The sequence below is a fragment of the Dissoconium aciculare genome, assembly GCF_010015565.1.
Source record: "Dissoconium aciculare CBS 342.82 unplaced genomic scaffold K489scaffold_2, whole genome shotgun sequence".
NCBI classification, from domain to species: Eukaryota; Fungi; Ascomycota; class Dothideomycetes; order Mycosphaerellales; family Dissoconiaceae; genus Dissoconium; species Dissoconium aciculare.
In genome coordinates, this window is record NW_022984952.1 from 16,267 (window position 1) to 40,465 (window position 24,199).

The 24,199-nt window shown below is 51.8% G+C and overlaps 13 protein-coding genes across 13 annotated transcripts; 6 read left to right on the top strand and 7 right to left on the bottom strand.

The window, feature by feature from the left end:
* The first annotated feature begins 237 nt into the window (after positions 1-237).
* K489DRAFT_97666 (uncharacterized protein) lies at positions 238-961 on the top strand. The gene has a single exon (XM_033609093.1). It carries the CDS (start codon positions 367-369, stop codon positions 859-861), a length of 495 nt encoding a protein of 164 aa, XP_033462792.1. The 5' UTR covers positions 238-366; the 3' UTR covers positions 862-961.
* On the bottom strand, positions 756-1,875 carry K489DRAFT_376141 (uncharacterized protein). Its single transcript, XM_033603849.1, has one exon. The coding sequence runs from the start codon at positions 1,657-1,659 to the stop codon at positions 1,063-1,065; it is 597 nt and encodes a 198-aa protein (XP_033462793.1). The 5' UTR covers positions 1,660-1,875; the 3' UTR covers positions 756-1,062.
* A 25-nt stretch (positions 1,876-1,900) lies between these two features.
* On the top strand, positions 1,901-3,289 carry K489DRAFT_376142 (phosphotransferase enzyme family protein). The gene has a single exon (XM_033603850.1). It carries the CDS (start codon positions 2,036-2,038, stop codon positions 2,966-2,968), a length of 933 nt encoding a protein of 310 aa, XP_033462794.1. The 5' UTR covers positions 1,901-2,035; the 3' UTR covers positions 2,969-3,289.
* A 19-nt stretch (positions 3,290-3,308) lies between these two features.
* Positions 3,309-4,683, top strand: K489DRAFT_376143 (uncharacterized protein). Its single transcript, XM_033603851.1, has one exon. It carries the CDS (start codon positions 3,796-3,798, stop codon positions 4,495-4,497), a length of 702 nt encoding a protein of 233 aa, XP_033462795.1. The 5' UTR covers positions 3,309-3,795; the 3' UTR covers positions 4,498-4,683.
* A 554-nt stretch (positions 4,684-5,237) lies between these two features.
* K489DRAFT_392257 (branched-chain amino acid aminotransferase II) lies at positions 5,238-7,038 on the top strand (the record flags this gene model as incomplete). Its single annotated transcript, XM_033606728.1, has 2 exons — positions 5,238-5,800; positions 5,878-7,038. 2 exons carry the CDS (start codon positions 5,238-5,240, stop codon positions 6,611-6,613), a joined length of 1,299 nt encoding a protein of 432 aa, XP_033462796.1. The 3' UTR covers positions 6,614-7,038.
* Positions 7,039-7,348: 310 nt separating this feature from the next.
* Positions 7,349-9,415, bottom strand: K489DRAFT_406600 (MFS general substrate transporter; the record flags this gene model as incomplete). The annotated part of the gene is made up of 5 exons (XM_033607273.1): positions 7,349-7,402; positions 7,492-7,798; positions 7,865-8,003; positions 8,083-8,215; positions 8,279-9,415. The coding sequence occupies 5 exons, from the start codon at positions 9,413-9,415 to the stop codon at positions 7,349-7,351; spliced, it is 1,770 nt and encodes a 589-aa protein (XP_033462797.1).
* Positions 9,416-9,525: 110 nt separating this feature from the next.
* On the bottom strand, positions 9,526-9,952 carry K489DRAFT_97873 (uncharacterized protein). The gene has a single exon (XM_033609095.1). It carries the CDS (start codon positions 9,864-9,866, stop codon positions 9,636-9,638), a length of 231 nt encoding a protein of 76 aa, XP_033462798.1. The 5' UTR covers positions 9,867-9,952; the 3' UTR covers positions 9,526-9,635.
* On the top strand, positions 9,637-10,302 carry K489DRAFT_97893 (uncharacterized protein). The gene has a single exon (XM_033609096.1). The coding sequence runs from the start codon at positions 9,859-9,861 to the stop codon at positions 10,192-10,194; it is 336 nt and encodes a 111-aa protein (XP_033462799.1). The 5' UTR covers positions 9,637-9,858; the 3' UTR covers positions 10,195-10,302.
* Positions 10,303-10,553: 251 nt separating this feature from the next.
* On the bottom strand, positions 10,554-12,895 carry K489DRAFT_376145 (uncharacterized protein). Its single transcript, XM_033603852.1, has 2 exons — positions 11,642-12,895; positions 10,554-11,576 (listed from the first exon to the last, which is right to left on the bottom strand). Exons 1-2 carry the CDS (start codon positions 12,704-12,706, stop codon positions 11,034-11,036), a joined length of 1,608 nt encoding a protein of 535 aa, XP_033462800.1. The 5' UTR covers positions 12,707-12,895; the 3' UTR covers positions 10,554-11,033.
* K489DRAFT_376146 (mPR-like GPCR protein) lies at positions 12,870-14,594 on the bottom strand. The gene is made up of 5 exons (XM_033603853.1): positions 14,298-14,594; positions 14,019-14,243; positions 13,803-13,959; positions 13,472-13,708; positions 12,870-13,379 (listed from the first exon to the last, which is right to left on the bottom strand). The coding sequence occupies exons 1-5, from the start codon at positions 14,468-14,470 to the stop codon at positions 13,230-13,232; spliced, it is 942 nt and encodes a 313-aa protein (XP_033462801.1). The 5' UTR covers positions 14,471-14,594; the 3' UTR covers positions 12,870-13,229.
* Positions 14,595-14,799: 205 nt separating this feature from the next.
* On the top strand, positions 14,800-17,130 carry K489DRAFT_428250 (uncharacterized protein). The gene is made up of 2 exons (XM_033608326.1): positions 14,800-15,488; positions 15,540-17,130. Exons 1-2 carry the CDS (start codon positions 15,195-15,197, stop codon positions 17,007-17,009), a joined length of 1,764 nt encoding a protein of 587 aa, XP_033462802.1. The 5' UTR covers positions 14,800-15,194; the 3' UTR covers positions 17,010-17,130.
* Positions 17,112-18,202, bottom strand: K489DRAFT_367066 (DUF887-domain-containing protein; the record flags this gene model as incomplete). The annotated part of the gene is made up of 2 exons (XM_033602826.1): positions 17,112-17,639; positions 17,708-18,202. The coding sequence occupies 2 exons, from the start codon at positions 18,200-18,202 to the stop codon at positions 17,112-17,114; spliced, it is 1,023 nt and encodes a 340-aa protein (XP_033462803.1).
* A 358-nt stretch (positions 18,203-18,560) lies between these two features.
* On the bottom strand, positions 18,561-24,001 carry K489DRAFT_376149 (kinesin-domain-containing protein). Its single transcript, XM_033603854.1, has one exon. It carries the CDS (start codon positions 23,753-23,755, stop codon positions 18,845-18,847), a length of 4,911 nt encoding a protein of 1,636 aa, XP_033462804.1. The 5' UTR covers positions 23,756-24,001; the 3' UTR covers positions 18,561-18,844.
* Positions 24,002-24,199: the final 198 nt, after the last annotated feature.

Sequence of the window (24,199 nt, forward strand, 5' to 3'; positions counted from 1 at the left end):
GTCCTGTCACCTCATCGGATGATTCGGTCTTTGCGACGTCGTCATTCTTCTGGTCCGGCATGTGAAACGAAACGCATCTGTTTCGTTGTCATGACTAGCATTTCCTGACTGAGGACTTTGTTCAGCAAAAAGTCGGGAGAGGAGGTGTAGAGACTGGTGGTGCAAATCTGAGCGCGGGTGCTGAGCAAATCGTGCACAGACAAGACGCAATCGCAACTTCAACAGACGTCAAGAAATGAACTTGTTCTTTGTGAGGTAAATTCAGATCGGATAGATCAGACGATATGTAGGTATATATATTTGTGCTTGTCGCAACACCTTGACCAAAGTTATAAAACAGGGACTGAAATCAGGCAATGAAGTGCGATGACTCTTTTTCGCCTTCCACGAGATGCGCAAGCAGGCACACAAAACATAGGCCACGACTTGACTTCTGGTGCCTCTTCCTTCGATAGGCACCAGAGGCCATGGCTCGAGCAGGAATCTGCTCCAGGACTGGCTCCTCTGCCTGTTCTTATACGCCCTCTGCCTGCTCTCGTGATGCTTCTGCCTGCTGCCGATTATCTCTGCCTGCTGTTGGCTACCTTTGCCTGTCGCGGACTACGTCTGCATGTCGCTGCCTTGTGCTTGTCCGTGAGAGAGAGTCACCGTGCACTGCTTTCATCGGATAGAGAGGGGGCATACACGCACAGTTGCCATATATTCACAACGATCAAGTTGAGTTTCATCGTCAAAGCAAATAATGCCATTTATCCCAGAACCACGCATCCACGCCGGCCTCGGCCAGATATGACACCAAGACCTCGTCGAGCCAGAGTTCCCTCGATCACAATTTTTGTGCGATACATCCTAGGAGACTAAAGAGTCCGGGGCGGGCTGGAGTTTCATGTTCATGTCGAGTTCGTTCTTCTGCGAGCTGGGTTAAGAACAGCAACGCTTCTATACGTGATCAATGATATTCCAGACATCGTGCTCACAGACATGTGTCATGGTAGAGCTCCAGGGTGAAATCCGATCTGGCCGAAGGTTTTAAAGGGTCATTAATTCTCTACAAAGCCGAGATTATGCATTTCCATACTTCCTCCCGTTCAAGTGTCTCCAACGCTCAAGATCAAAGGTTCCATCGGACAAATCGTTTGGGTTCCCGCAGAACTCAAACACATATCCATTAACCTTGGTAGTCTGTCCATTGCCATCGGTGTCTTCGATTTCTATGATGCATGGTTTCGGCCGATAGCTGTTAGTCTCATATTTCGCAAGCCTGGAGGCACTTGCCTCGTCGGGGACTTCGAACGCGAGGCCTTGGAGATGTCCATCTGGTTCTGATGACAGCGCGGGATATTGGCCCCAAAGCCGAACTTTGTAGCCGACGATTCGTGCCGGCCGAAGGGCTGGAGGAGACTTGAGGCCCAGAACATCGCTCAGGACATCGGGGTCTTGTAAGGAACCGTAGAAGAAGTAGGTTCCCGCAAATGGTGTTATGTAGTCCCAGAACGATCCGGTAGTTTGACCTTCAAATGCCCAGCCATGTGGGGCATCTCGAACTTTGAGTGCAATCGACGCCTTTTCTGAACTGTTCTCGTGGAGTGGTGGTAGAGGGGGCGCTGGTGGCGGCGGCGGCGGCAACGTGTTTTCTTCGTTGAGTTTCTGATTCTCCATCGTTGTCGACATCGCCAGAGAGATCAGAATGGATGGTGTTGTGCACCTCAAGACTGCATATGTAGAGAGAATACAGCGGTGCGTCCAGCACCGCTGGATGTTATCCCGCTGGAACTTGGGCTGGCAGCCAGCACTGTGGGCGGAATGATAGTCACAGCATGACCATCTCTGCCTGTTCTTTCGTGACCCTTCTGCCTGCTACTAATGATTCCTGGCAAACTTGACTACACAGCAATACCATCGCGTCAATGTCACAGACACAGCCGGAAAGAGAAATCGAGCAAAGCACTTCTAGTCTCCATGTAGCGTTACCTGAATTCACATGTAACCATTTTCTAGAGTAACTATAGACATATCCTCAAGACCAGCCGACAAAATGACCAGCGAATATACGACGATCTCAAAGCCACTGCAACTACCTTACTTCAAATCCGGTCTCCCTGCACCTCTCCCGACCGATGCTGAAATCGACGCAGCACCAGACCTAACACCCTACTATGGACACCGCCGAATCGTACAAGTCAACTCACACTATGTAGTGAAATTCGGGACGAACGTCGACCTCATCGAAGGCGAAAATATGCTCTTTGTAAGCGAGAACGCCGGAATACCAGCACCCATCGTCTACGCGTTATACTCGCGTGGGGAAGGAATGACCAAAACCAATTACATCGTGATGAGTAAAATCGCAGGCCAAACGCTACAATCGCTATGGCTCAGCTTGGACAGCAGCGACAAGAAAACCATCACCAAAATGTTACACGACTACGTGTTCGCGCTCCGCAGCCTGCCATCACCGGGCTATTACGGCGCGCTCCATAGGCGTAGCGGACTACTCGAGAAAGTCCTATTGGCGCCATCCGAGTATCCCGACGGACCTTTTGAGACCGACGATGCCCTCACCGAAGCTCTCCAAGATATCCACCGACGGATGTGTAGGGACGGAGACCGCGCGGAGTGGTATCGGAGGAATTTCCCGCGGGTGCTAAAGCATGGGCGACCGACGTTTACTCATGGTGACCTGGCGATGAAGAATATTATGGTTGAGGAGAGGAAGGGGAGCGATGCGATGGGACGGGAGGACAATGATGATCGTGGTGATGGTCGTAGGCAATGGAAAGTTACCATTCTCAATTGGAGTTCGGCAGGCTGGTTGCCGGTTTATTGGGAATATACAACGGCCGCGTGCGGGTTCTTTTGGAGGAAAAATGGCGATTGGGGACTTTGGTTTGATGAGGTCATGGAGCCTTATCTGGCCGAGGCGGCGTGGATGCAGGATTTCGGGTATGATGGCTATTTCGTGTATTGATGGGACCATAGTTCTGTGTTTGCAGTGACTTTTCACGTAGAGGCAGAAGGCAGCAACAGCGAGGCCAGCAATGGACACGAGCGAAGTCAGCACGGTTGGGAGGGAATGCCCCGTCCGCCCGGGAATTGATTGGACGACAGGGCGCGCGGCTGCGTGTTTCAGCTTGACTAGCGGGGCCGCACGTCGAACCTCCCTCTCTCTTCCACTTCATCAGTACCACGAGTACACACATGATGATGGTCTATTTGTCCTGTCACAACCGTACGGGCTCTTGCATATCCCTTTCTCCGCACAAAAGAATGTGATTGTTCCTTTCCCGCTAGGACACAAATCTGAAACAAGCCTCATGGTCGTGATGGACGCCTTCCCTTGGTTGTCGATCTCTTTCCTTTTAAGCGCCGGCGTTCCATGGCGGAGTGTTCTTCCCGCTGGGGTATCTGGTAATGCTAACTATGCATTTGCTGATCATCCTTAAGAGGTTGCAGGTAGGCTCGTCTTTCTTTTGATTTGTGTCCTTCTTTGTCTCTCGTCTCTGCTGCACTGGTTGCAATTATCATTCCATCTCTCTATTCGCTTTCTTGTTTTCATTTCGGGGCAACGTTTTCCTTCGTCACCACGCTGTTCCACGTCGGCAAGACATATCCGTTGAACGACATCAATTTGAGCCATCTCACATCAGCTTTGTGCCCAGCTCTATCAAGTCGCAAGACCTCCATAGAAAAATAGAAGTATCCTGCTGGCCAGGATATATTTCGCACAGCTGTCTCTCTTTCACTACAAGACATTTCTCGAACTATTTCAATAGACCAACAAACTTCACCTTCAAGATGCCTCGTCTATCAACCTGGACCTCCACAGTCATTCTAGCCCTCGCTACCCTCATCTCCGGCGCCCCCACCAACGACACCCTCATCTTCGGCCGCGACAGCACTTCCCCAAGCGATCCCAACGCCGATATCGAGAAGCGCTTCACCGCCGCCTCGATCCTCAGCGTTGCCCCGCAGACCTCCTCCTGCGACTTTTCCCTCCTGGAGTGCGCCACCGCCGCCACTGCCGCGCCCGCCATCGCCGTCTCCTTCGTGAACTGGCAAATCTCCTCATTCGGCGCCCAGGCCGCCGTCCTCTCCCTCATGCTCTTCGAGAGCGGAAACTTCAAATACAACCGCAACCATTTTCCCGCACCGGGCCGTCCGGGTCAGGGCACGAGGAACATGCAGATGCCCGCTTATAACCTCAAGTATGCGCGCTGGCTGGCGGATAATTGTGCGAATTGCCACATTTCCGAGGAGCAGGTCGATGCGGCGGAAAAGGCTGGACCGGATGATGTCCTCGCCTTGGTGAATGGGCTTCAGTGGAGCTTTGGCTCCGCGGCGTGGTTTTTGAAGACCCAGTGTGATCCCAAGATTCTCGAAGGTCTTGCTGACGCGAGTGAGGCGAGTTGGACCGCGTATATTGGTTGCATTGGGACGGAGGTCACGGATGACAGGAAGGAGGGGTGGAAGAAGGTTGTTGCTCTGGGCAAGTGGTGAATGAAACTGCATGGAAGTTAAAGAAAAACTTGGGTTACGTTCGCGGGATACTTTTTGATATATTTGGTCATTTCGACATATCGTGAAAAAAATATTTAGATTTCGTCAACTGTTGCAACGCTGCTTCATGGCGGACCAAGATTTCAGTATGTGGTAGTATATGCAACATTCAAAATAAATGACTCGTTGGTATGCTCCATCTCGTCATTTAGCTATTGCACCTGCATGGTCGTAACAAAATGTACCTCAAGATGCGAATGATGTCTAGACCTGCCACCAGTCAATATTGGCTTCATTGAGTAAATTGCGTTTCGGGAATGAGCGCTCACATTCTTGGGACCCCCAGGTCGTCCTGAACAAGATCTGGAAATGACTATCATATTGCCTTCTAACATATTGCATTTGCGCCGAGATCCGATCTTTTATTGACATCAGGCATCCGATGGACGTGAGTTGTCCCCTGCTCAGGGCAGCATCAACCCCAACCCTAATCAAAGTAAGCTCGACCGGCCGATGCAGGTGAACCCCGGATTTCGCAGTCGCTGACGAGATTTGATCGAGTCTACAATTTTAGCTCCGTCTGGCTGTCAGTCACCATCATCTCCACCACATTGGAATTCAGTCAATTATCGCGATCACGCGACCGACACCTTTTCCTCTCCCACGATCGAAGATAGACATCGTATACATCACCGTCACTACATAAAAATCACCACTTTGGCACCACAACAACATTCATCATGGCGTCCGCACTCCGGACGGCCCTTCCGCGCAGCCTCAGCAGAGCAACAACCACCGCTCGACCGATCACATTGGCCGCCGCCTCATCACTAAGAAGACATTACAGCATCGCACCACCTCCTCCCGCAACGACCTTGCAAGCCCCCGACGCCGCCGACCCGCGCCTGAGCAAAATCAACACCTCCACCCTCACCATCACCAAAACTACAACGCCGAAAGCCATCCTGCCGCACAATGAGCTCGTCTTCGGCCGCAACTTCACCGACCACATGCTGCTGCTTGAGTGGACTGCTGCTGACGGCTGGCTGGACCCGCGCATCACTCCTTACCAGAATCTCTCGCTAGACCCGGCGACTTGCGTGCTGCATTATGCCTTTGAGGCATTTGAGGGTATGAAGGCATACAAGGATCGCGCAGGCAATGTGCGATTGTTCAGGCCGGACAAGAACATGGCGCGGATGAACAAGAGTGCAGCGAGGATTGCGCTGCCACGATTCGATGGAGAGGCATTCATCGAGTTGCTGAAGAAGTTTGTCAAGTTGGACGAGCGATTCATTCCTTCGTGAGTCATCACGTCCTACATGTAAGAGTTATGTAAATGGAAGATTCGAATTGCTGACCTGACATGTCGTTATACAGAGAACGTGGCTACAGTCTCTACATCCGTCCCAACATCATCGGTACCCAGCGTACTCTCGGCGTCGGCCCACCCGGCAGCGCCATGCTCTACGTCATCGCCTCGCCCGTCGGACCATACTACCCAACCGGCTTCAAAGCCATCTCTCTCGAAGCCACCACCTACGCTGTGCGTGCCTGGCCCGGCGGTGTCGGCGCCAGCAAACTTGGCGCCAACTACGCCCCCTGTGTCGTCCCTCAGGTCCAGGCCGCAACCCGTGGCTTCCACCAAAACCTCTGGCTGTTCGAGGACATCGACCCCGCAACCGGCAAGAAGGAGGACTTTGTCACCGAGGTCGGAACTATGAACCTCTTCGCCGCAGTCGTCGGTCGCGACGGCCAGAAAGAACTCATGACCGCACCACTAGACGGGACAATCCTGGACGGTGTCACACGAGATTCCGTGCTCGCGCTAGCCCGCGAGCGCCTCGCACCCCAAGGCTGGAAGATTTCCGAGCGGAGATTCGCCATGCGGGAACTGGTCGAGGCTGCAGACGAAGGCCGCCTTTTGGAAGTTTTCGGCTCGGGAACCGCGGCGGTGGTCAGCCCTGTCCGCGCGATCAGTTACCAGGGTAAATTGGTGGAGTGTGGATTGAAAGCCGATCAGGAGGTGGGACCCATCACATTGCAGATGAAGGATTGGATCGAGGGCATTCAGTACGGTGAGGAGGAGGGACATCCTTGGAGTGTAAAGGTTTGAACGAAGTGGGTGGCATGAGTCTGTCGGAATAAATGACGCAGGGTGTAGGAATGATCTCGCGTCGAGGTGGTTTTCGGCGTGTAGGTGTGTGGAATAGATGTATAGAAGTTTTGAAATGCGGCCACATGCGTCTTTCTACCGTACGTACGCGAGTAGAGAAGGAACGACTGCCGCTGAAGAGATATCCTCAAGTAGGCCTCGGTCCTAATCCCACCCTTTCACTAATAGATCATCGAGGTCGATGGTCGGGAACAGCGGTTTCCACAGATATAAGGACGGAAACCCGACTAAGTCGTCCAATGTTTGTCAGGAGTTCATGCATTAAGGGTGTGGCAGGTGGAAAGGAGAGGTTGAATGCCAGCAGGTTTAGAAATCGAAGAAAAACAAGCAGGTAGGTATCATATCATTATAAATTACAGAACTTCATGCCCTTCCCCTTTTCTCTATTCATCAGAATTCTCTAGTTCTTCGTTGCTTTCTCGCATAGATCATATTGTTCACTGCAGTCGACGATGAGGGTGTGGTCTCCAAGAACAAAACCGCATTTGCAGCTCGCGGAGCGAATTGCTCTGGCAGTGACGCGTCATGAGGCTCTTTAGCTGCGTCGACAAGTTTGAAGTCTTGGAAAAATGGCATTGATTCGAATAAATTCGTAGCCTGCTGGTCGCTTGCTTGCTAGTGTTTGTGATGTTTTCGCATCCTCACGGTTGGGAGAGAAGAAAATTAAACGTTGCTCTAGATATCCTTGCGGGCGTGCTTGGAGTGGTTCTTTCGGAGTGTTTCACCGTACTGCAAAAGGAAGAATAGCGTCAGCATCAATCCAAGGTCTCCCACAACGGAAGATAGCCGAGCGGAGCACATGAGGGGAATGAACATACCTTATAAAGCACGAACGGAATCGGGATAAACGCGATGCCCAAAAATGCCAATAAACTACTCGCCCAGCCCACGCCGAGGTTGTTGTACATGGCACCGGCAAAAAGCGGGAAGCCTGCACCGAAACTGCTTCGCATGAGATCGTTTCCGGCGAGCACACTGGCGGCGTATTCCGGGTAGGCGTCCGGGAGATAATTGAGGATGCTGTTGAAGAGAAGGACAGCCCCGATAGAGAAGAAGGAGGAGCCAATGATGGGGACGATCCAGTGGATTGACGCGCGGGAGGTCCAGCCGAACCAGAAAAGGCAGCTGTGAAGACGAGTGGTCAGTTTTGCTGCGGTTGGAGAAAGGAGGGAAAAGTGCAAGGGGACTTACATCGGGATGAAAAAGCATCCGACCATGGTAGGTACCAAGCGTTCTTCTGGTTTGACATTGCCGTTCTCGTCGAATTTGGGCTCGAGCACATACTTGAGGTAGAGGAAGTAGGGGACAATGACGACAAAGGCTCCGATCACTGTGATGCAACTCCGTCAGCAAATGGAACGAAGCAGCGTTATGCTGAACTAGGGAACATCTGCGGGGCGAAGACTTACGGATACCGAAATAGGCGAGACCCTCGGCGCCCAAGCCGAAGCCGTAAATCTCGACGAAGACGATGACGAAGGATTCAAACCAAACGTAAAGCAAGCCGTAGATCAGCGCGATGTATAAGTTGAGAAGGAAAACCTATTCATGGAAGTCAACATTTAGTTTCACAGTTGGTCATCCGAAATGAAGAGAGTAGCTTACCATCGGCTCCGTGAAGTTCAGCGTGAATGGTCTGACCAATGACATCATGACAATGTCCTTGCCGGTCATCTCCTGCGACATGAGTTCCGGCTGAGAGATGAGCTTGTCGTTACCAGTGACTTTGCGCAGACGCTGGGCGCGGCGCACCAGGATGTTGTTCGCGCTGGTCTCGGGAAAGAAGAAGAACAACATGACCAAGCAAAACGCCGACAACCACATCAATTCCCAAATCGGCCAGGCCCAGGGCGCTGTGATGGGATCTGCAACGGGAGCAAATTGCACGGCATAGCCACCAACCAAAGGACCCAAAACTGGACCGCAGATGGCGGCGATACCCCAGATAGTGATCGGGTAGGCGCGAACTTTGGGGCTCCAGATGTCGCCGATGGACGCACCGCCAGTAGCAAGCACAGGCGAGCCGAAGAACCCGGTCAGAAAGCGGAAGGCGAGAAGCATACCGAAGTTGCTAGCCAAGGCGGTAGGGGCTTGGAACGCGACGAATACAGCCAAGGTACCGAGGTAAATGGGGTTACGTCCGATCTGAGGAATCTCGCTCATGGGAGCCCACAACATAGGTCCGATACCGTAGCCGGCGACGAAGAGCGTCAAGCCGAGTGTGGCGGCGACTTTAGAGACGCCGAAGATTTCCATGATGTTCATGATGCCCGGAGTGTAGATGGAGGAACCGATGTAGACGGAGGTGGTGAGGAGGCAGATGAGGCCGGTGACGAAGCATTTCTTGAAGAGCGACCAGTTCTGAGGGTTCTCGGGGTCGTTTTCGCCGTACCAGGAGACGAGGTGGATATCCTTCCCCTTCTCACCATCGACCTTCACGCCGCTAGCATAATTAACGTTCTCGCCTCCCGAGGGAACACGGGTGCCATCAGAGTCTTCAGGGTCTTTCTCCTTCTCGTCGTCTGAGTGCGAGTGAAGGTCGCCGGTGACGCGTTCGGGTGAACCTTGACCTTCTTCTGGGGGCTCGGTGGAGCCGTGGTGAGCGAGATGGCCGGAACCTTCGACATCGACGTAGCGTTTCCAGATGGAAGGGTCTTTCTCGTCTTCAAATTGGAGGATCTTGTTACGGGTAACGATACGTAACAGGCGACCGAAGGTCGTATCGCGGAAGAGCTCGAGCATGGTTGTCTCGTTCGACTAGAAGTCGATGAGCGCAGTGAGGGTGGGGAAGTTGAGGACGGATCGCGTCTGGCCCAGTCGGTCGAGAGATACAGGAAACGAACAAGCACAAGAGCGCAACCTACCACGAGGAATACATATTATATATGACACAGTTGTTTCAATCGCGTCAGGTACCCGAAGGGTCGTCGGTGCATCAATAAGCAGAGGACACGAGCCATCGTCATGATGAGATGGCAGTTGGGAAGCGCGTCATCGAATGCATTGTACTTTCACGCGAGGTGATAACCATGTGCAGTACAAAATGGTACATGCGCGCGCCTGTGTGAGTGAACGGGCTAGTGATCGAGAAACTAGGGCCAGCCACGATCTTGAGCGGATCTGCCGGAAGGTCTAGACGACGAGGTTCTCCCTCATCACTGCAAGTGACATGCAAAGAGTGCCGCATGCGCATCAGAGACGATCTTGATAGGAAGAAGAGACTGTTCGTCCGGCAGCGGCATGGAACCGGGCCGGCGAGATTCTCCAAAGGGTTGTGTACTGAGCATTGTGCACTTCTATCGTCATGTAGACATCATCGTTCCTCATCGCAGAACGACACGCTAGTGGATCTGCCTAAGAGTTTCTTAGCCACAAGCTCGGATCTGAGCAATAAGGAAGCAGAATGCACCCGCATCCGTCCACGGATAGTGCAGAAGAGAGGGTCGGAGGTAAAGGAAAGTGCGAATTCCCGGCACGCGCGCCGTGCCATGTCGCGTGCCTGGTGGGCGGGTCATGAATGATGGATGCAGCTGGAGGGTATGAGTGTGCTGACAGAGCACAAAACGCGCGCCAGCAAGAGAAAAAAATGTCGAGAAAACAACGATCTGCGCCGGACAGACAGATTCGATGTGATGCGATCGTGAGATCGACCGAGGAGGAATGAGAAGAGTGAGGTCTTTAGTCTTTGACACTAAGCCCCGTATGGATGCGCTCGCTGCTAAATTAAAGCTTGAATGACGTCGTTGACTCTGAGGTTCAATGGGGTGGAGCTTATGTTCGACTACAGCACGGAGAAAGAAATATCAGTACCCAGGTATGCACAGATCTACTGGATGATGATTAATGATTGAGGGGAATCCTGAAAGATTTCGTATGATAATGCCGCTGAAATCCCCAAACCCGAGAGCACCTTCGCAGCTGTAGATTATCTCACCAGGATTTACAATCGAAGTAGATACAAATGATAAATAGTGTTTGGCGAAGTCCTTCATTTCAACCGCCCGCTGGATAGATTCTCTCGTCCGTCCGGTCTGGCGAAAGCCTTGGCAGTACATTCCTTTCGCGCGGCGCGGACGAAAAGCCATTACAAGTGGACAAGAATTCGTCCGCCTTTCCATCATAAGTGTCTTAGAGGCGATCGAAGGATCGCATGTCAACGTCAATGGGGAGATTGTTACTTATTCAGAGGAACCTCCACAGAGGAACCTCAACAGAAAATCTCACATTTTGTAGAACTGCTGCCTTCTAGTGAATGACTTGCTCTTTTTCTCGCTGGCCCTTCAATCTCTCCATAGCTTAGGCACAACTTTGATCGCCTTCCCTCCTTCAAGTGATGTGAGCGTCATTCTCTTACTATCCTTTAAAAGTCCAATTCGTCTGCCTTCTGCTGCTCTGTCCTCCGTCCGCCGCGACCGCCACGAATCTTCTTGTCAGCCTCGACCTCCGGGTCGCTGTCATCACCAATACCCCATGATCGGCCACCCAGGCGCGAGCCCATGCCATCACCAGCCGTCTTGAAGATCTTGCCAATGGGCATCTCCTCACCTCCAAAGTCCCAGTTGGATCTCATGTCAGAGCGGGCGTTGTTACGGCCCTTGTTAGCGGCGGCAGCGGCGTGAGTGTTGTCATTGCCGCCGCGAGTGGTGTTGTCGGTAACGTTATGGTGTGAGCCAAATTCTTGACCACGGCGCGTGTTGTTTACATTGGTGCTAGTGGACTGGTTGACGCGTTCATCTTCCATCACTGGATCGTGATAGAGACCCATGCCCTTTTGGCGTTGGAAAGACTTAGCCTTTTGGCCTGGTTCCGGTGCGGGTGATGCATCGGTCATTTGGAAGTGGGTCTGAGCATCAGGACGAGCGGCGTGCACAATGGGGCGCTTCTGTGGGGAGTTGACATCTTCCTGTAGGTGATGAAACATGTCAGTCGCTTGTACAAAACATGTGAAGATTGAGAAAATCAACGTACCGCATCAATACCAGCACCCCAGTGGCGCTCATCGCCTGGGCGAGGCTTTGTGCTAGGCTTCTGAGGAGTGGCCCTGTCCTCAAAACTGAATGCAGCAGCAGGCTGGTTCTTGCCGGCGCGGCGGCTGTCAGGGCGTAGAGCAGGCGCATCCTCACCATCACCGAACGCAAAGTGCTCGTACTTCTGGCTGTAGGTGCGCTTACGCTCGGGCGAGGATGGCTCCGCTGGTGGCTCGTCCTGGTTGAAGAGGCGGATCTCGCTGAAGTTCTTGCCAGCGCCAGTCTTCTTGTTCGGCGACAGAGGGCGGTTGTCATCGTTGCCACCGCCCTCACCGAAGAGCTCTGTGTAGTCACGTGGAGGCGGTCGGGCTGAAGAACGAGTCGAGTGCTTAGGTCCCGCGTAACTGCCATTGTCCTCGTTGGGATCGCGTTCGTTGAATAGTGCGAGGCTCGCGTGAGGGTCGCCAGTCACTGAGACGCTCTCTCGGTTGTGTCTACCACCACGAATCGGCACCTCAGAAGTGTTGCGGGGTGCTGCTGGCTGCTCAGCTGGCCGAGATGGCTTGGAGCTACCCGTGTCAGAAGCGTTGCCAGCCTTAACACTGCTGGCGACCAAGTCTGTCTGAGCCTTTCCATCACGAATGGGCCAGTTCCGACCAGTCTTACCGATAGCCTCGACCTGTCGAAGGAGGGATCCTTGATCCCAGTAAAGACGAATCTGTTGGATGCGGTTTTCGCTGTCGAAGCTGACGACGTGTGTGAGGGGAAATACGACGGTGCGCTCGTCCAGCAAGTTGGAGTCGATGGAGGGCAGGTAGGCACCACCGCCATTGCGGAATTGAAGAGTCGTAGATGTCTCGATGGCGGCTCCATTGTCATCGTTCACCACATTCAAGACCTTCTCGTCCTTCTTTTCCACCTGTTTGGCTTGAGCGGCGAGATGCTTCAGAATGGCGGTGGGCTCGCTGATAGTTGTGGTGGTGGTGATGTAGTGGAGCGAGGCATTGTCGGCGAGGCCTGCAGTAGTGGGCGATTGAAGCCAACGAAGGTAGGTGTTGCTGGCCATTTTGGGTGATGCCTGGTGTTGTGTGGTTTGAAGTGTCTTCACAAAGGCGTTGTGAGGGATATAATTCACCAATGAAGGTATTGTCCGCTAGCAACAACAAGAGCGTACACAGCGAAAATAAAAGCGAATATCACTCAATGTGTTGGTACATAAAGTGATGAAATATTGGAACAGGATGTTGTTATTATTTCTAGGTAGAAACAACTCTATAGTATACTTGTAACATGTAAACAATTCCTTGGAGCTCCTCCCGCAAGCTCTCCAGGGCTCTCTCACAGTAGTCAGGGTCCGGCTTGCGTTAAAGGGTCCGAACCGTTCGAGCTTTCCTGCATTCCTCAAACAAAATCTTGGAAATCCCTGGGAATGCCCGAACTTTTGGTGGGGAAAGCACCGTCTGTGTGTCAAAACGTTCCGCCCCTTTTATGTCATCATCAACTCTCAACACAACAAACCCCTCCGAGATCCATGCGCTTCCAGGTTTCAATGAAACTCCTTGATAACATGCACACATATCTCGTCGATATCAACACGTTTCAGGCATAGATCTCACAATTTGAAATGCCTGTACGAGCCCGCGGAAATGTATCCAAGCTGCGACCATGACCGCCACATGGAACGTTTGGTGACTGGCGCCCCATATATCAAATCGATATGGTACCCACCGTTCAGGGATCTGGAAGCCAATCACTCGCGTCAGTATTCAGATCAAAACATTAAGAAGACCCCATGTTCTTTGCAGTGAGTGGAGGAGTGCTAATTACTTACACGCGCCGCGTAAATTAATGCCCCTGTGATATTTGCTGTCGCCATCCAGCCCATGTAGACCAACGACATGCGTGCTTTCTGAACCTGCCATCCAAACAAGAGCAGCCCATGGATCACGAAGATAATCGAACTGAATCCAAAACCAGCATAGAAACAGGCGCGCCAGTGTCGGAAGGCAGGTGATGCAAAATGCGGATGTAGGGTCATGTAAGTGCAGCACAGCGCCGTGCCTGTTGTCTATCCGAAACAATCAGCTCTGCTCGTCGCATGCACTCGCGCACGCGAGACTGGGCACTTCGAAGCCTCATTCGATCGAAAACATATCACGTACCATCGACCAATATATTCGCTGAAGATATGGATTGCAAAGGAATCCATAGTAGATAGTTGGAATCCCGGCTCCCCACATCAAGACGAGAATTCCTAAGTAATCAAGTTTATTCCAATACAAGGCAACGGAACAGCTGTGGTTGCAAAGGACATGAAATCTGTTGTTCGACTTCCTCAGCACCCATGCGTTTGTCTCTCGTTGGATTTCTTGACTCACGTCGCTGAAAGAGTGAAGCAGATTGACACTCCGTAACAGTAAATGGCAACCACGATAAGGTCGTCAGTCCGAGCGTATGGTGATGTTGGTTGTATAGCATAGTGAAAATAAAGAGGCAATAGGGCGAATACAATCGCTCCAAGGTAGTGTGAATAAGAGTTTATCGTCTGGTTGTTTAAGTAGAGAAGACTCTCAAATGATGTCCATATTGAGCCAGAAGTGTGCCTGAATTGTTTGTTTAGCACACAGATCGATGGAGAGAGAGATGATGATCCTCACCGATAGGCCGATAGTATGAATTCGTTGTCATGCTGCCACGTTGGAATCTCATTCCAATGCAATAATCGTCCTGTTACGTGTGAAGAATCGGAATCGACCTGCTTCAACTTGTCGACAGCGTTTCCACCACTGGCGGCCGCAGACGACACCGGCTGCTTCCGTCGGGTAGACATTTGGCAGAGAGGAACACGAATAGGTCGCGAATATTCAGATAACTTCCCGTGTTGCGCTCGAACAGCAATTTGAATAATGTATCAACGATCTCGGCTCGACCTTCACCGAAGATAAGAAACAAAGGCTCATCCCTGTCATGTTGAGGAATCATAGTGTCAAATGGTCGGTGCTGTGCTTTGCCGCTGGTGGCTGAACTAGCGTCTGCGCGTGGGTAACCACAGCGTCGGGGGCGTGGTCCGACATCGCGAATACTTTCGACACCGCTGATCGCGCTTCGTGGAAAGCAGATCTGACATGCGGAATGACAATAATTGATAAGTTTCAATTGTGATGTTCAACAATCGCGAGGGAGACAGACACATGCAAAGAAGATACGAATCAAGATTGCTCCGAAGTGATTTCGGTGGAGAACGTGCAGAGTGGTTTGTCGAAAGCAACGCCGTGAATGGCCAATATGTCCCGGGCGCTTATCAATGTTTTTACGACCTGCATCACGCAGTCGATGCCGTTCAACCTTATCCAGAACAATAATACGCATCTGCGACGCTAGCATTATATCTGGCTTCATCGCGTTGTTTCACATCAGCCTGGTCCAATCTACCGCGACTCCATTTCTGATCAGAGGATTCTGTCCGCGGCTATGCATCTCATACAAGAATGGTGGCCTGCCGAGTCGGATGGCCCTAGTCACTCCTCGCTCAATGCAAACACTTATCCTTCACAATGTCACTAACAATCGAGTCTTTCAACACAACCAGCGACCCTCTTGTTGGCTTCACTCAATCTCCAAATGGTCGAGGAACCTTGACTATCCTCTTCTCATGTCTATTGACACTCAGCTTGTGTGTCTGGTCAGCCGTTCATCTGGACTTACCAAGGCATGGTGAAGGCAGTACACAGTACACCGTGAGATATCTCAAGTGGAGTGTATTAGGAATCTTTGGTCCCGAGCTTCTCATCTGGATCGCGTGGCGTCAATACATTTCGGCACGTGCTCTGACTTCCGCAGTGGAACAGGTAATGAAGCCTTTGCAATTATTATTAATAATAGTCGCTGATCTGATGCAGACCAAGCGGAACGAAAAGAATGCGCCACAAGCACCACAATGGACTATTGTTCACAGCTTCTACTCTGGCATGGGGGGTTTTGTCTTCGACTTGACCGACGTCGAATCAGGCGATTGTCCATCTTTCATTCCAGGCTCGAGTCGACTACACGTAACCTCCCGAGGGATGCGACTCCTGGCACAATGCGGCCTCTTGCCTTCAATATCTAAGAGCGAGATCGAAGACAAGAGCAAGTCAGATGGATCTGCCAAATTCATTTGCTGTATTCAGGTTGTATGGATTGTCGCCCAGACCATCACGAGGTTAGCAGTCGGTTTGTCGGTATCTCCACTCGAGATCAACACCATTGGCCACGTTGCATGCGCGCTCATGATGTATGCACTGTGGTGGTCGAAGCCGAGATGGATTCGAGAGCCAACAGTGCTGCGTGGTGAATGGGTGCACGAGATCTGCGCATTCATGTACATGTCCAGCCAGGTCAGCTCTGAACGGCAACCTCAAAGGGATGTACTCCGCAATTTCGGAGTCAAAACCGAGTTAGCTGGCTTGCTATACATTGTCGAAAACGACGATACTCCCTCCCGCAGCGGCTCTTCAACGGCGGGTTCCGACTCCACATCATTAATGGAACATGGTAGACTACAGTCGCGCTACGATCGCGGCTCTCAGCCAGATGCGATTTCTAAGCAGCCTCGGGTCTCCACATGCTCCGAGCTCTCACAACAGATCCTGTCTGAAGGATATGCTGGTCCAACAAGTCAGGCTCCCAAGGATGTAGCGCTTGAAGCAATGCGGCGAGCTCGCTGGAAATACTGCTGTCAAGCGCTTCAAAAATATCCAGCGTTACGAGATCGGCTGAAGCATCGGGAGCGGACTGCTGCACAGCTGAGGTTCCGGGAAGCGCTCCAACTCTACCCTGGAATGCCACGCGAGGTCCAGCAGCTCTTTGAGGATGCACATCTCGAAGATGCGGCCGTGGCCACTTGCGATAAGATCGAATGGGTCTGCAGTTCAGAGGAGCTTGTCGTTGATCGACCTCGAGACTGGCCTGGCGATGATTTGATCCTGCACATGCAAGGACACCTCATGGGAGTGATTCTCTGGTGTGCCAGCACAGTTTACGGCGCGATCCATCTCGCGGGCTGGAATGAACATTTCCCGACTATCATCGAGTCCTGGTTCTGGCGAGGCTCGGCGGCATACATTGTCTTGAGTGGACTTCTCTGGTCGACCTTTAATCTACTTGGTCATCTTTCACCGACGATCTGGCTGTACTGGTATAATTTGCTCGCTGCGGAAGTAAGGAAGAAGAGCCATGTCTTGATATACATCCTGAGCGGCATCGGTGGGACACTCTACGTGGTAGCCCGGATATATCTGGTGGCAGAGTCATTCATTTCATTAAGAGCTCTGCCTAGATCCGCATACGACTCGCCTTCGTGGGTTCTGACAGTGCCTCATCTGTCGTAATAGCTAGCTTTGTCATATAAGATTTCAACCTGCACCATATTCTTTTTAGATTCGGGAAATATAGCCAATGCAGACTCATGCCACATGACATCCGGTGGACGTCTAGTTCTTCTTCTTCGCGGCCTTTGCCTTTTTCTCCTCCGGGTAGTAATGGATTTTATCAGCACCAACACCTTTCGTTCCAAACGGAGGAGTGAATCGCTTCCGAATGGTCGCCACCATCTTTGAGAACCAGAAAAAGTTGAGACACTGCAGAACGACATTCGCTGCCAAATAGCTCGCACCCAACCACAGCGGCAGATATCGCACTGTCATGTAATGCGTCGTCTGACCGACGGGATCTTCGATGTTGCCGTAATTCGGCACTTGCGTAATCTTATCCTCTAGGTATTGTGGGACAGTGTAGCCAGTCGTGACGGCGCGGTAGACGTCGCGGCCTACGCCGATGGAACCGTAAGTGCCCCATGCGAGGCGGCAGCCGAAGAATGTTGCCATCAGGAAGACGCCATTGACAGCTTGGTAGATGGATCCGGTAAGATCCAGTTTATCGCAAAACCAGTGAATGTTGAGGAATGGGGTCGAGAGCTCGTGTAGTAAGAACACGGGACACCAGAAGTGAATGAATGGGCGCTGTGAGGGAGGAAAAGAAAGGTCAGCTCGATCAGGACCGCATGAAAACCAAAAATCGAAAAACCTACAAATCCGAACGTAAACATGCCCGCCGAAGCAACCGCATGCACGACCATTCCCCATCCGAAGATATTCAAATATCGCAAGCACATGTACAAATCCCACAGGAAATAGCCCAGTGCCATACTCTGCGTGAATCCGGTCATGCCGGTATAACCCCAAATGCGCTTCTCCCAGTTCTCCTCGCCGCGCCAGGCCTTGCGCTCTTCATCGTAGAAGATGAGGTAGAAACTTAGCGCATTCACGATACAGGCCTGGACGAAGCTGACGAAGTGAATGTCCCAGCTGATCCTCGTCCGGCTGTCGAATCCTTTGTATGTCTTGGGAACAAGGACATTTGAGACCGCTGGAGAGACCACGCCCATTGTAAAAGAGTACAGGCCGATCGCAAAGAGAACCTCGTGCGCATGCTGCGGAAGCGAGGGCAGAGCAGCTGCATTTGCGAATCGGACGAGGGGAGCATCGATCTGCGATGGCAGAGAGAGCCGGAAGGGATCGAGCATCTTGTTCGATTTTGTCTCAGTTCACTGTATGCTTGCGAGGATGGCTGCGGAGGATTGTATATTGAGGTATTACATGTGTAGCTTTTAAAATCCCACGAGATCTGCGGAACCGAGTCTTTCCGTCCGAAATATAGCTGGCGCCGATATACATAGACTTCAATGGCTCGCGCGGGTCCTCGATCGTCTAGACCTCCGTCATCGGGACGACCCGTCGTTGACGTCGCTCCAATAATCATAAGAGCGCATTCAGCGAAAGGTGTTGTCAAAAGCGAAAGACATGAACAGCATATATATCGCAAGCATCATGGATCCGGAAATACAATGTGGTTGAAAACCGTTAATGAGACCGCCCAGTCAAGGCTCCGCTCACGTAGTCATACATAAACCGATGAAATGCCGTGTGCATCAAAGGAAAGTAAGTGCCTGCACTATGGACTAGGTAATTAAAGGAAAAGATCTCGTAGTGAGAATGAAGAAAAGGGAATCGTCTACTCGAGGCTCGAGCTTCAACAATCGCGCGTAGCAAGCCGCGGGAAAAATCGCGATGGGTATCGTCAACAATAGCAAACAGAAGAAATGCTGCTGATCAGACAAATCAAAACAAACAAAAGGAAATTTGAAAGCAGGCGTCTTGCACCTCCTTCACCACTCATCATCATCAGGACTGTGAGTTCCAGTGCCTTCTATTGACCGCTCCACATAAGACCGATCGACTGCCCAGATCCACTCTCCACGCTCCGTATCATTCCGACAGGCGAACAACCATGCCTTGTTAGTAGCATAGACAGCCCATACCTCCATTCGGAGATTCGGTCGTTGCAGAAGCTGGGCGATCTGCGGATCGGCGTCTATGCGAGAATTCGTAAGATTGATGGCGTTGACCTCATCGCCTTCCTTGCTGAAAAGGTGCAGGTATGGCCGCCGAAGCTCGACGTAGGTCCGTACCCAATGCTTGCCGGCAGGGTCGGGACAGAGTAGCCAGCCGGCTTTGAGGATGGTGGAAGATTTAAGATGTCGCTCTACCACGGCGGCCAAGGGCGTCAATTTGTCCTCGTCTTCGCCATCGGTCTTGGCGATGTCGCTTCCATTGCTGGTTCGCGCGCTTCGTCGTGGTGATTCTACGTCGGCTTGTAGAAGCATGATCTCGCCAGCAGAAGGACTCGTCTGCCAGAGATCCACATACTTCTGCAATAGTGCAGTTTGTTTGTCACCCAGAGGCTCGTCGTTGACTTCGGTAGCCCTGATCGGCGGCGAAAGTGCTCCCATGCTGAGGATGCCTCGCGCTGACTCAATTTCAGCAGTCCGGCGCTGTTGCTTGCAAAGATTCATGAAGTCTCGGATTAACGACACGCCACGAGGCGCCCAGCTTGAGAGCATTTCCTGTCCGGAGATATACTCTCCAGTGGTGTCCATTCGCCACAGGTCTCCGACGCGTTTTGCGGAGCTCGGCTTCAGTGTCACACAGTAGTTTGATGCCGTCGACCGGACTACACGCTGGTTATAAAAAAGCTGGCCCAGTAGAGAAGCTTGTCTGAACCATGTCCGCGGTCTGGTCTGCACAGAAAAATCGAAACTGAACTTGAGTGGATGAGTGACACGTGGAGACTCTACTTGCCACTTGAGTGTAAGTTGTACCCTGTTCTTGTCGAGTTGCGGTCGGTCGAGAAGCACAGAGTGATGCGCACTTGACTCCCACTGGCAGGTGATCTTAGCTTTGGTGGTGCCTTCGGAAGACGTTCGAATCTCTGCTGGTGAGACCATTGACAAAATCACATCTGCTTGATTTGAGTCGATGTCCGATACCTTGCCAGAAGAATCCAAGAGGCGTACTTGTCCAGCCTGTAGTCGATCAACTTCCTTCCACGGCAGGACATTGCCACCATAATGCACCAGGCTGAGGACTATTCGCCTCTGCAAACCTTGGTGCAATTGATATGCACCCTGGTCAAGTGTGTCGCTTTGTACGACTTCAACAGGCTGGTAGTTACCCTCTTCGTTGATTTCCAGAATCTGAAGGCGAGCAAACACGTCATGACGTTCGTCCGAATAGTACTCGTGTTCCGGAATTCGTGAATGCTTGCGTTTCTTCTTGCTCTGCACCACTGACGTAATGGAAGCATCACGCATGTCATCCCAACTCAACAATTTATCAAGATGCATCGTTGTCACCTTGGCAAAAATGCTAACGCGAAGGTTTGCATCCGGGGGTGCTGAAAGCGGCAAGCTCATGCTGTGGACACTTTCGAATCTGACAGCACCTTCACCAAAACCGGATGTCCACGAGGTTGTGGTAGCGCCATCTTCCTCCGAAACTCCCGGAATGAAGAGCTGCGCATGTACATTGGTGCCCTCCCGTTCTGCGAAGCCGATAAGCTCATGCATGACGACATTAAATTTCAGCGTATTGCTAGGTGCTTCGGCAGAGCTGGGCTCAAGCGACAATCGCACCACGCCCACGATGCTTGACGTGTAGGGCGAGTACACATCAAGATTAAAGTCCTGCACTCGACACTCAAACACAGCCGCGAGCGGGATGTTGGCATCACCAACACGCGTGTACTCCGGCATGCAATCCTCGTCGAAAGGATTACCAATGCTAAAGTGCTGCATATATTCTGGTCGGTCGAGATATTGCAGTGTCTGTCGCATCGCCCGCACGCGCTTATGGAGCTTTTCCATCGACCACAGCGTGACAACGAGGTTATTGAAGTCAATCACTCTCACGCCAAGGCATGGCTTTTGTGCATTCTCGAGCTCTGGGTCATCGCTATCTTCGGCGGTCATTCCAGTCAATACGAGGTCGTAAGAAGAACCAAACGTGTGCCCGACATCCACAACTGTAAATTGGAAGACGATGTTTCTCTTCATCTGCTGGCTCATGATCTGTGCTTCCTTGAGGGTGCTGGCATTCTTGAGAGCGTTTGCTGCCATGGCCACGTATCGATGCTTTTTCCAGTGATCAATGACATATTTGGCAAGATATGTGTCGCGCTCACTCAGACCCAGTTTGCCTTGGCTTTTTCTTCGTGCCTTTGGCGCAACTCTCATTTGCGACATTTGCCGATGGAAATTGGCCTTTTGCTCGGCTAGCTGGCGTTGCATCTGAACTTTCATCTCCTGCAGAGACTCCTCCATCTTGGCCTTTTCAAGTCGCATGGCATCAAGATCCATGCTGCCTTCTTCTGCGGTCCCGAGCTTCTGTTCGAACTCTTCCTTGGTCTTGTCCAGCTGGGCCTGCATGCCGTCCTTGGTTTGCCGAAGTTTGTCTTCTTCCTCGCCATGTTGCGGCGTCGAAGGAATCGTCAGCATGGTATCCAAGCTGAAATTATCCAATGTGCCGTTGCTAAGATACTTTTCACGCACGGGGTGTGACGCGATCGACTCTGTGTCAGTGTCGCCACCAATCGACTCAAGCAGCTTGCCTTCGGATCGCCCTCTACGGACTGCCCGAACCCGCTGTAGATCTTCAAAGAGTACATCTAGCTGGTCATCCGTCAAGTCGGACATCTTCTGGTCAGGTCCTAGTGTCGAAGATATGGCTTCTCTCCGCGCGAATGCCCAATCGTTATCGTGGCTATGGCGCCATGGTGCCGGTGATCCAGGTGTATCGGTGCCACCTTCGAAGTCGGACATGAGTCCGCTGATAGCACTGGCGCTTCGATCATGTCCAGGTCTTCGAGACGGTGTGTCGTCAAGTTCATCAGCGGTCACGGAGTATTTGAGTAAGCTACCCTGCTCGGCTCGCTCTTCTCGTGCTTCCTGTGGATGATTGAAACGGAAAATGTGGAAATCTCCCAGGATAACACGGTACCCTGACCGGAGTCGATTGGGCACGTCGATGCGAATACCATTCACCATCACGGCCGCACCATCCTTTGGTATGACGGTCACAACACCGTCGACGTTTTCAAATGTACAGTGATCGTGCAAGATCTTCGAGCCGTTTAAACGAATATCAACCGATGTATTTGTCGCAGCATCAGGCTCGCCGTCGGCCGTAAGTGGATTTGTTTCCACGTTGCCTACAGTCGTTGTACCTGGCTTCAGATTATACACCAGGCATTCTGCAAGCAAAGGATCGTCGCTGAGATTGACCAAATGAGGCATCTTCTTCGGTGTGCTGAGGCCGACATTACCCTTCTCGATACTGATACCAAGCTCTTCCAACGCAGCTTCTCGCTCCTTGTGGATGAGTTCGGTTTTTGTGAGTTTCTCCTCCCATGTCTGATTGAGGTCCTTGTAAAGCTTCTCAGATTGCGAAAGTTGTTCAGCGATATCAGCTTTGGACACCTTTTTGATTGTGCCATCGGCCTGCGTAATGCTGACGATTTGCTTCTCGAGTGGAGTGTCGGCACTATACTGTTCTTCAGCGATTGATCCGCCGGTGCTGAGTTTCGATCTTAGTTGCGCTAGTTCCTCTTTCAGCTCGCGGATCATGCGGGCGTTTGGATCTTCGTTGACCACTGCGTGATTCTTGATTCGCTTGGCTGAGTCGGCGTATCGTAGCGTGGATAAAGTTTCTTCGAAATTGATGTCTGCTGGTGAAATGGCAGCGATCATCGCTGTCATGCTGTTTCCTCCCAAGCTGTCCTTCAAAAGCCAAGTCAAGACTGAATCTCGATATGGCACTTGAATCGGTTTCGATTTTGCCTTGGCGCTGCTCAGATCTGCGAGTGCTGCAATGACACGACCCAAAGTAGACAGAGATCTGTTGATTTCGGCACCTTCTTTCAATCGAGCTCCTGTGGCACCTGTGCTTGTCGCGCGTTCAGAACCTGCCAAATCGACCAAACTGATCTTTGCCACCTTTTCGGTGTCCATGTTGGTCTCCACATCGTGTCTTTTCTGACTCAAGGTGAGGGTGAAGACGGCGTGTGATCGGGAAGATGTCTCGTTCATGTTCGTTGCAGCGACCGTTCGTGCTTTGTTTCCTTCATCCATGAGATGATCAATCTCCGCGAAGCTGCGCACAGCCAATTTGGCGAGATCCTCGACGTACGGACCCGTGGAGGGATGCTCACGCACTTTGAGATTTCCCTTGGTCGTAGGATTCAACAAGTCTCGAACGCGCTCGTTGTAGATTTCCAGATATGACACTTCCACCGTGCAGCTCACGTTTTTGTCCTGACCTTGCACTACATCGATGCGCTCAAACATATTCCGACAGATTTTGGGAATCACACCTTCCTCCTCTCCATATCCCATCATACTGTAGCTCTTTCCCGAACCAGTCTGTCCGTACGCGAAAATACAGTTGTTGTAACCCTGAAAGGCATTGTCGAGGAGTGGCCGACCCAGGTCAGTGAACAAATTCTCTTGACCTGCATAGTTTGGATCCTTCTTATCGAATGACCAATATGACTTGTCGAACGCGAAGGTTTTGCTTCCTTCGAGTGCTGCCTTGATTGCCTTGCCCTTTTCTGCTGGTGGTGGTGTCAAGACCGTCTGGGTCTCTTTCATGGAGACGATACATGTTGCATTGCGGGCATTTTCACGCGAGTTGAAAGGCCGGACTCGCACCACCACCTTGATATTTCCACCTCCTGGAGCCATGGTGCGGGACAATTAAGGGTTATCGACGTTGCATATGGTGGTCAGGACCGCCTCAAAGGGCGTCCAGAGTATGACTGAATACGACCGCACGCGACGATGACAGGCGAGGGTCGAAGTGCGCGTTTTGCGAGTGAATGATGGCGTGGATGATAGGAATATTGAATTGTGGAAAAGGAAATGAATGCTGACGTCGTTTGCGATCGTGGAGAAGACGCGAGAGCACTACCCGCACTCCGAGCGGATGAGGTTGGGCTTTGGGTTGGGCCGGGGGGTTGACAGCCGAATTCATTTTAAGGACCGACTGCAGCAGCCACCAACCCTCCACGCTGTACCTGTCCCGAAAGCACGAGCCGTCCCGAACTTTATTGTTTCTGTCTCGCATTTCCACCCTCCGTCTTCCAGTCGTAGTAATCGACATCAGCACGTGATCGTATATCATTAACG

Bases quoted from the DNA above. Each gene is read 5' to 3' on its own strand.
- K489DRAFT_428250 (XM_033608326.1), top strand. From the start codon at position 15,195: ATGTCACTAACAATCGAGTCTTTCAACACAACCAGCGACCCTCTTGTT. The intron at 15,489-15,539 runs GTAATGAAGCCT...GATCTGATGCAG, and splicing joins TGACTTCCGCAGTGGAACAG to ACCAAGCGGAACGAAAAGAA.
- K489DRAFT_376145 (XM_033603852.1), bottom strand. From the start codon at position 12,706: ATGGCCAGCAACACCTACCTTCGTTGGCTTCAATCGCCCACTACTGCA. The intron at 11,577-11,641 runs GTACGTTGATTT...CATCACCTACAG, and splicing joins GGGGTGCTGGTATTGATGCG to GAAGATGTCAACTCCCCACA.
- K489DRAFT_376142 (XM_033603850.1), top strand. From the start codon at position 2,036: ATGACCAGCGAATATACGACGATCTCAAAGCCACTGCAACTACCTTAC.
- K489DRAFT_97893 (XM_033609096.1), top strand. From the start codon at position 9,859: ATGCGCATCAGAGACGATCTTGATAGGAAGAAGAGACTGTTCGTCCGG.
- K489DRAFT_376149 (XM_033603854.1), bottom strand. From the start codon at position 23,755: ATGGCTCCAGGAGGTGGAAATATCAAGGTGGTGGTGCGAGTCCGGCCT.
- K489DRAFT_97666 (XM_033609093.1), top strand. From the start codon at position 367: ATGACTCTTTTTCGCCTTCCACGAGATGCGCAAGCAGGCACACAAAAC.
- K489DRAFT_97873 (XM_033609095.1), bottom strand. From the start codon at position 9,866: ATGCGCATGCGGCACTCTTTGCATGTCACTTGCAGTGATGAGGGAGAA.
- K489DRAFT_376141 (XM_033603849.1), bottom strand. From the start codon at position 1,659: ATGGAGAATCAGAAACTCAACGAAGAAAACACGTTGCCGCCGCCGCCG.
- K489DRAFT_376146 (XM_033603853.1), bottom strand. From the start codon at position 14,470: ATGTCTACCCGACGGAAGCAGCCGGTGTCGTCTGCGGCCGCCAGTGGT. The intron at 13,960-14,018 runs GTGAGTCAAGAA...GTCGAACAACAG, and splicing joins TGCTTCACTCTTTCAGCGAC to ATTTCATGTCCTTTGCAACC. The intron at 13,709-13,802 runs GTACGTGATATG...TGTTTCGGATAG, and splicing joins AGCGAATATATTGGTCGATG to ACAACAGGCACGGCGCTGTG.
- K489DRAFT_376143 (XM_033603851.1), top strand. From the start codon at position 3,796: ATGCCTCGTCTATCAACCTGGACCTCCACAGTCATTCTAGCCCTCGCT.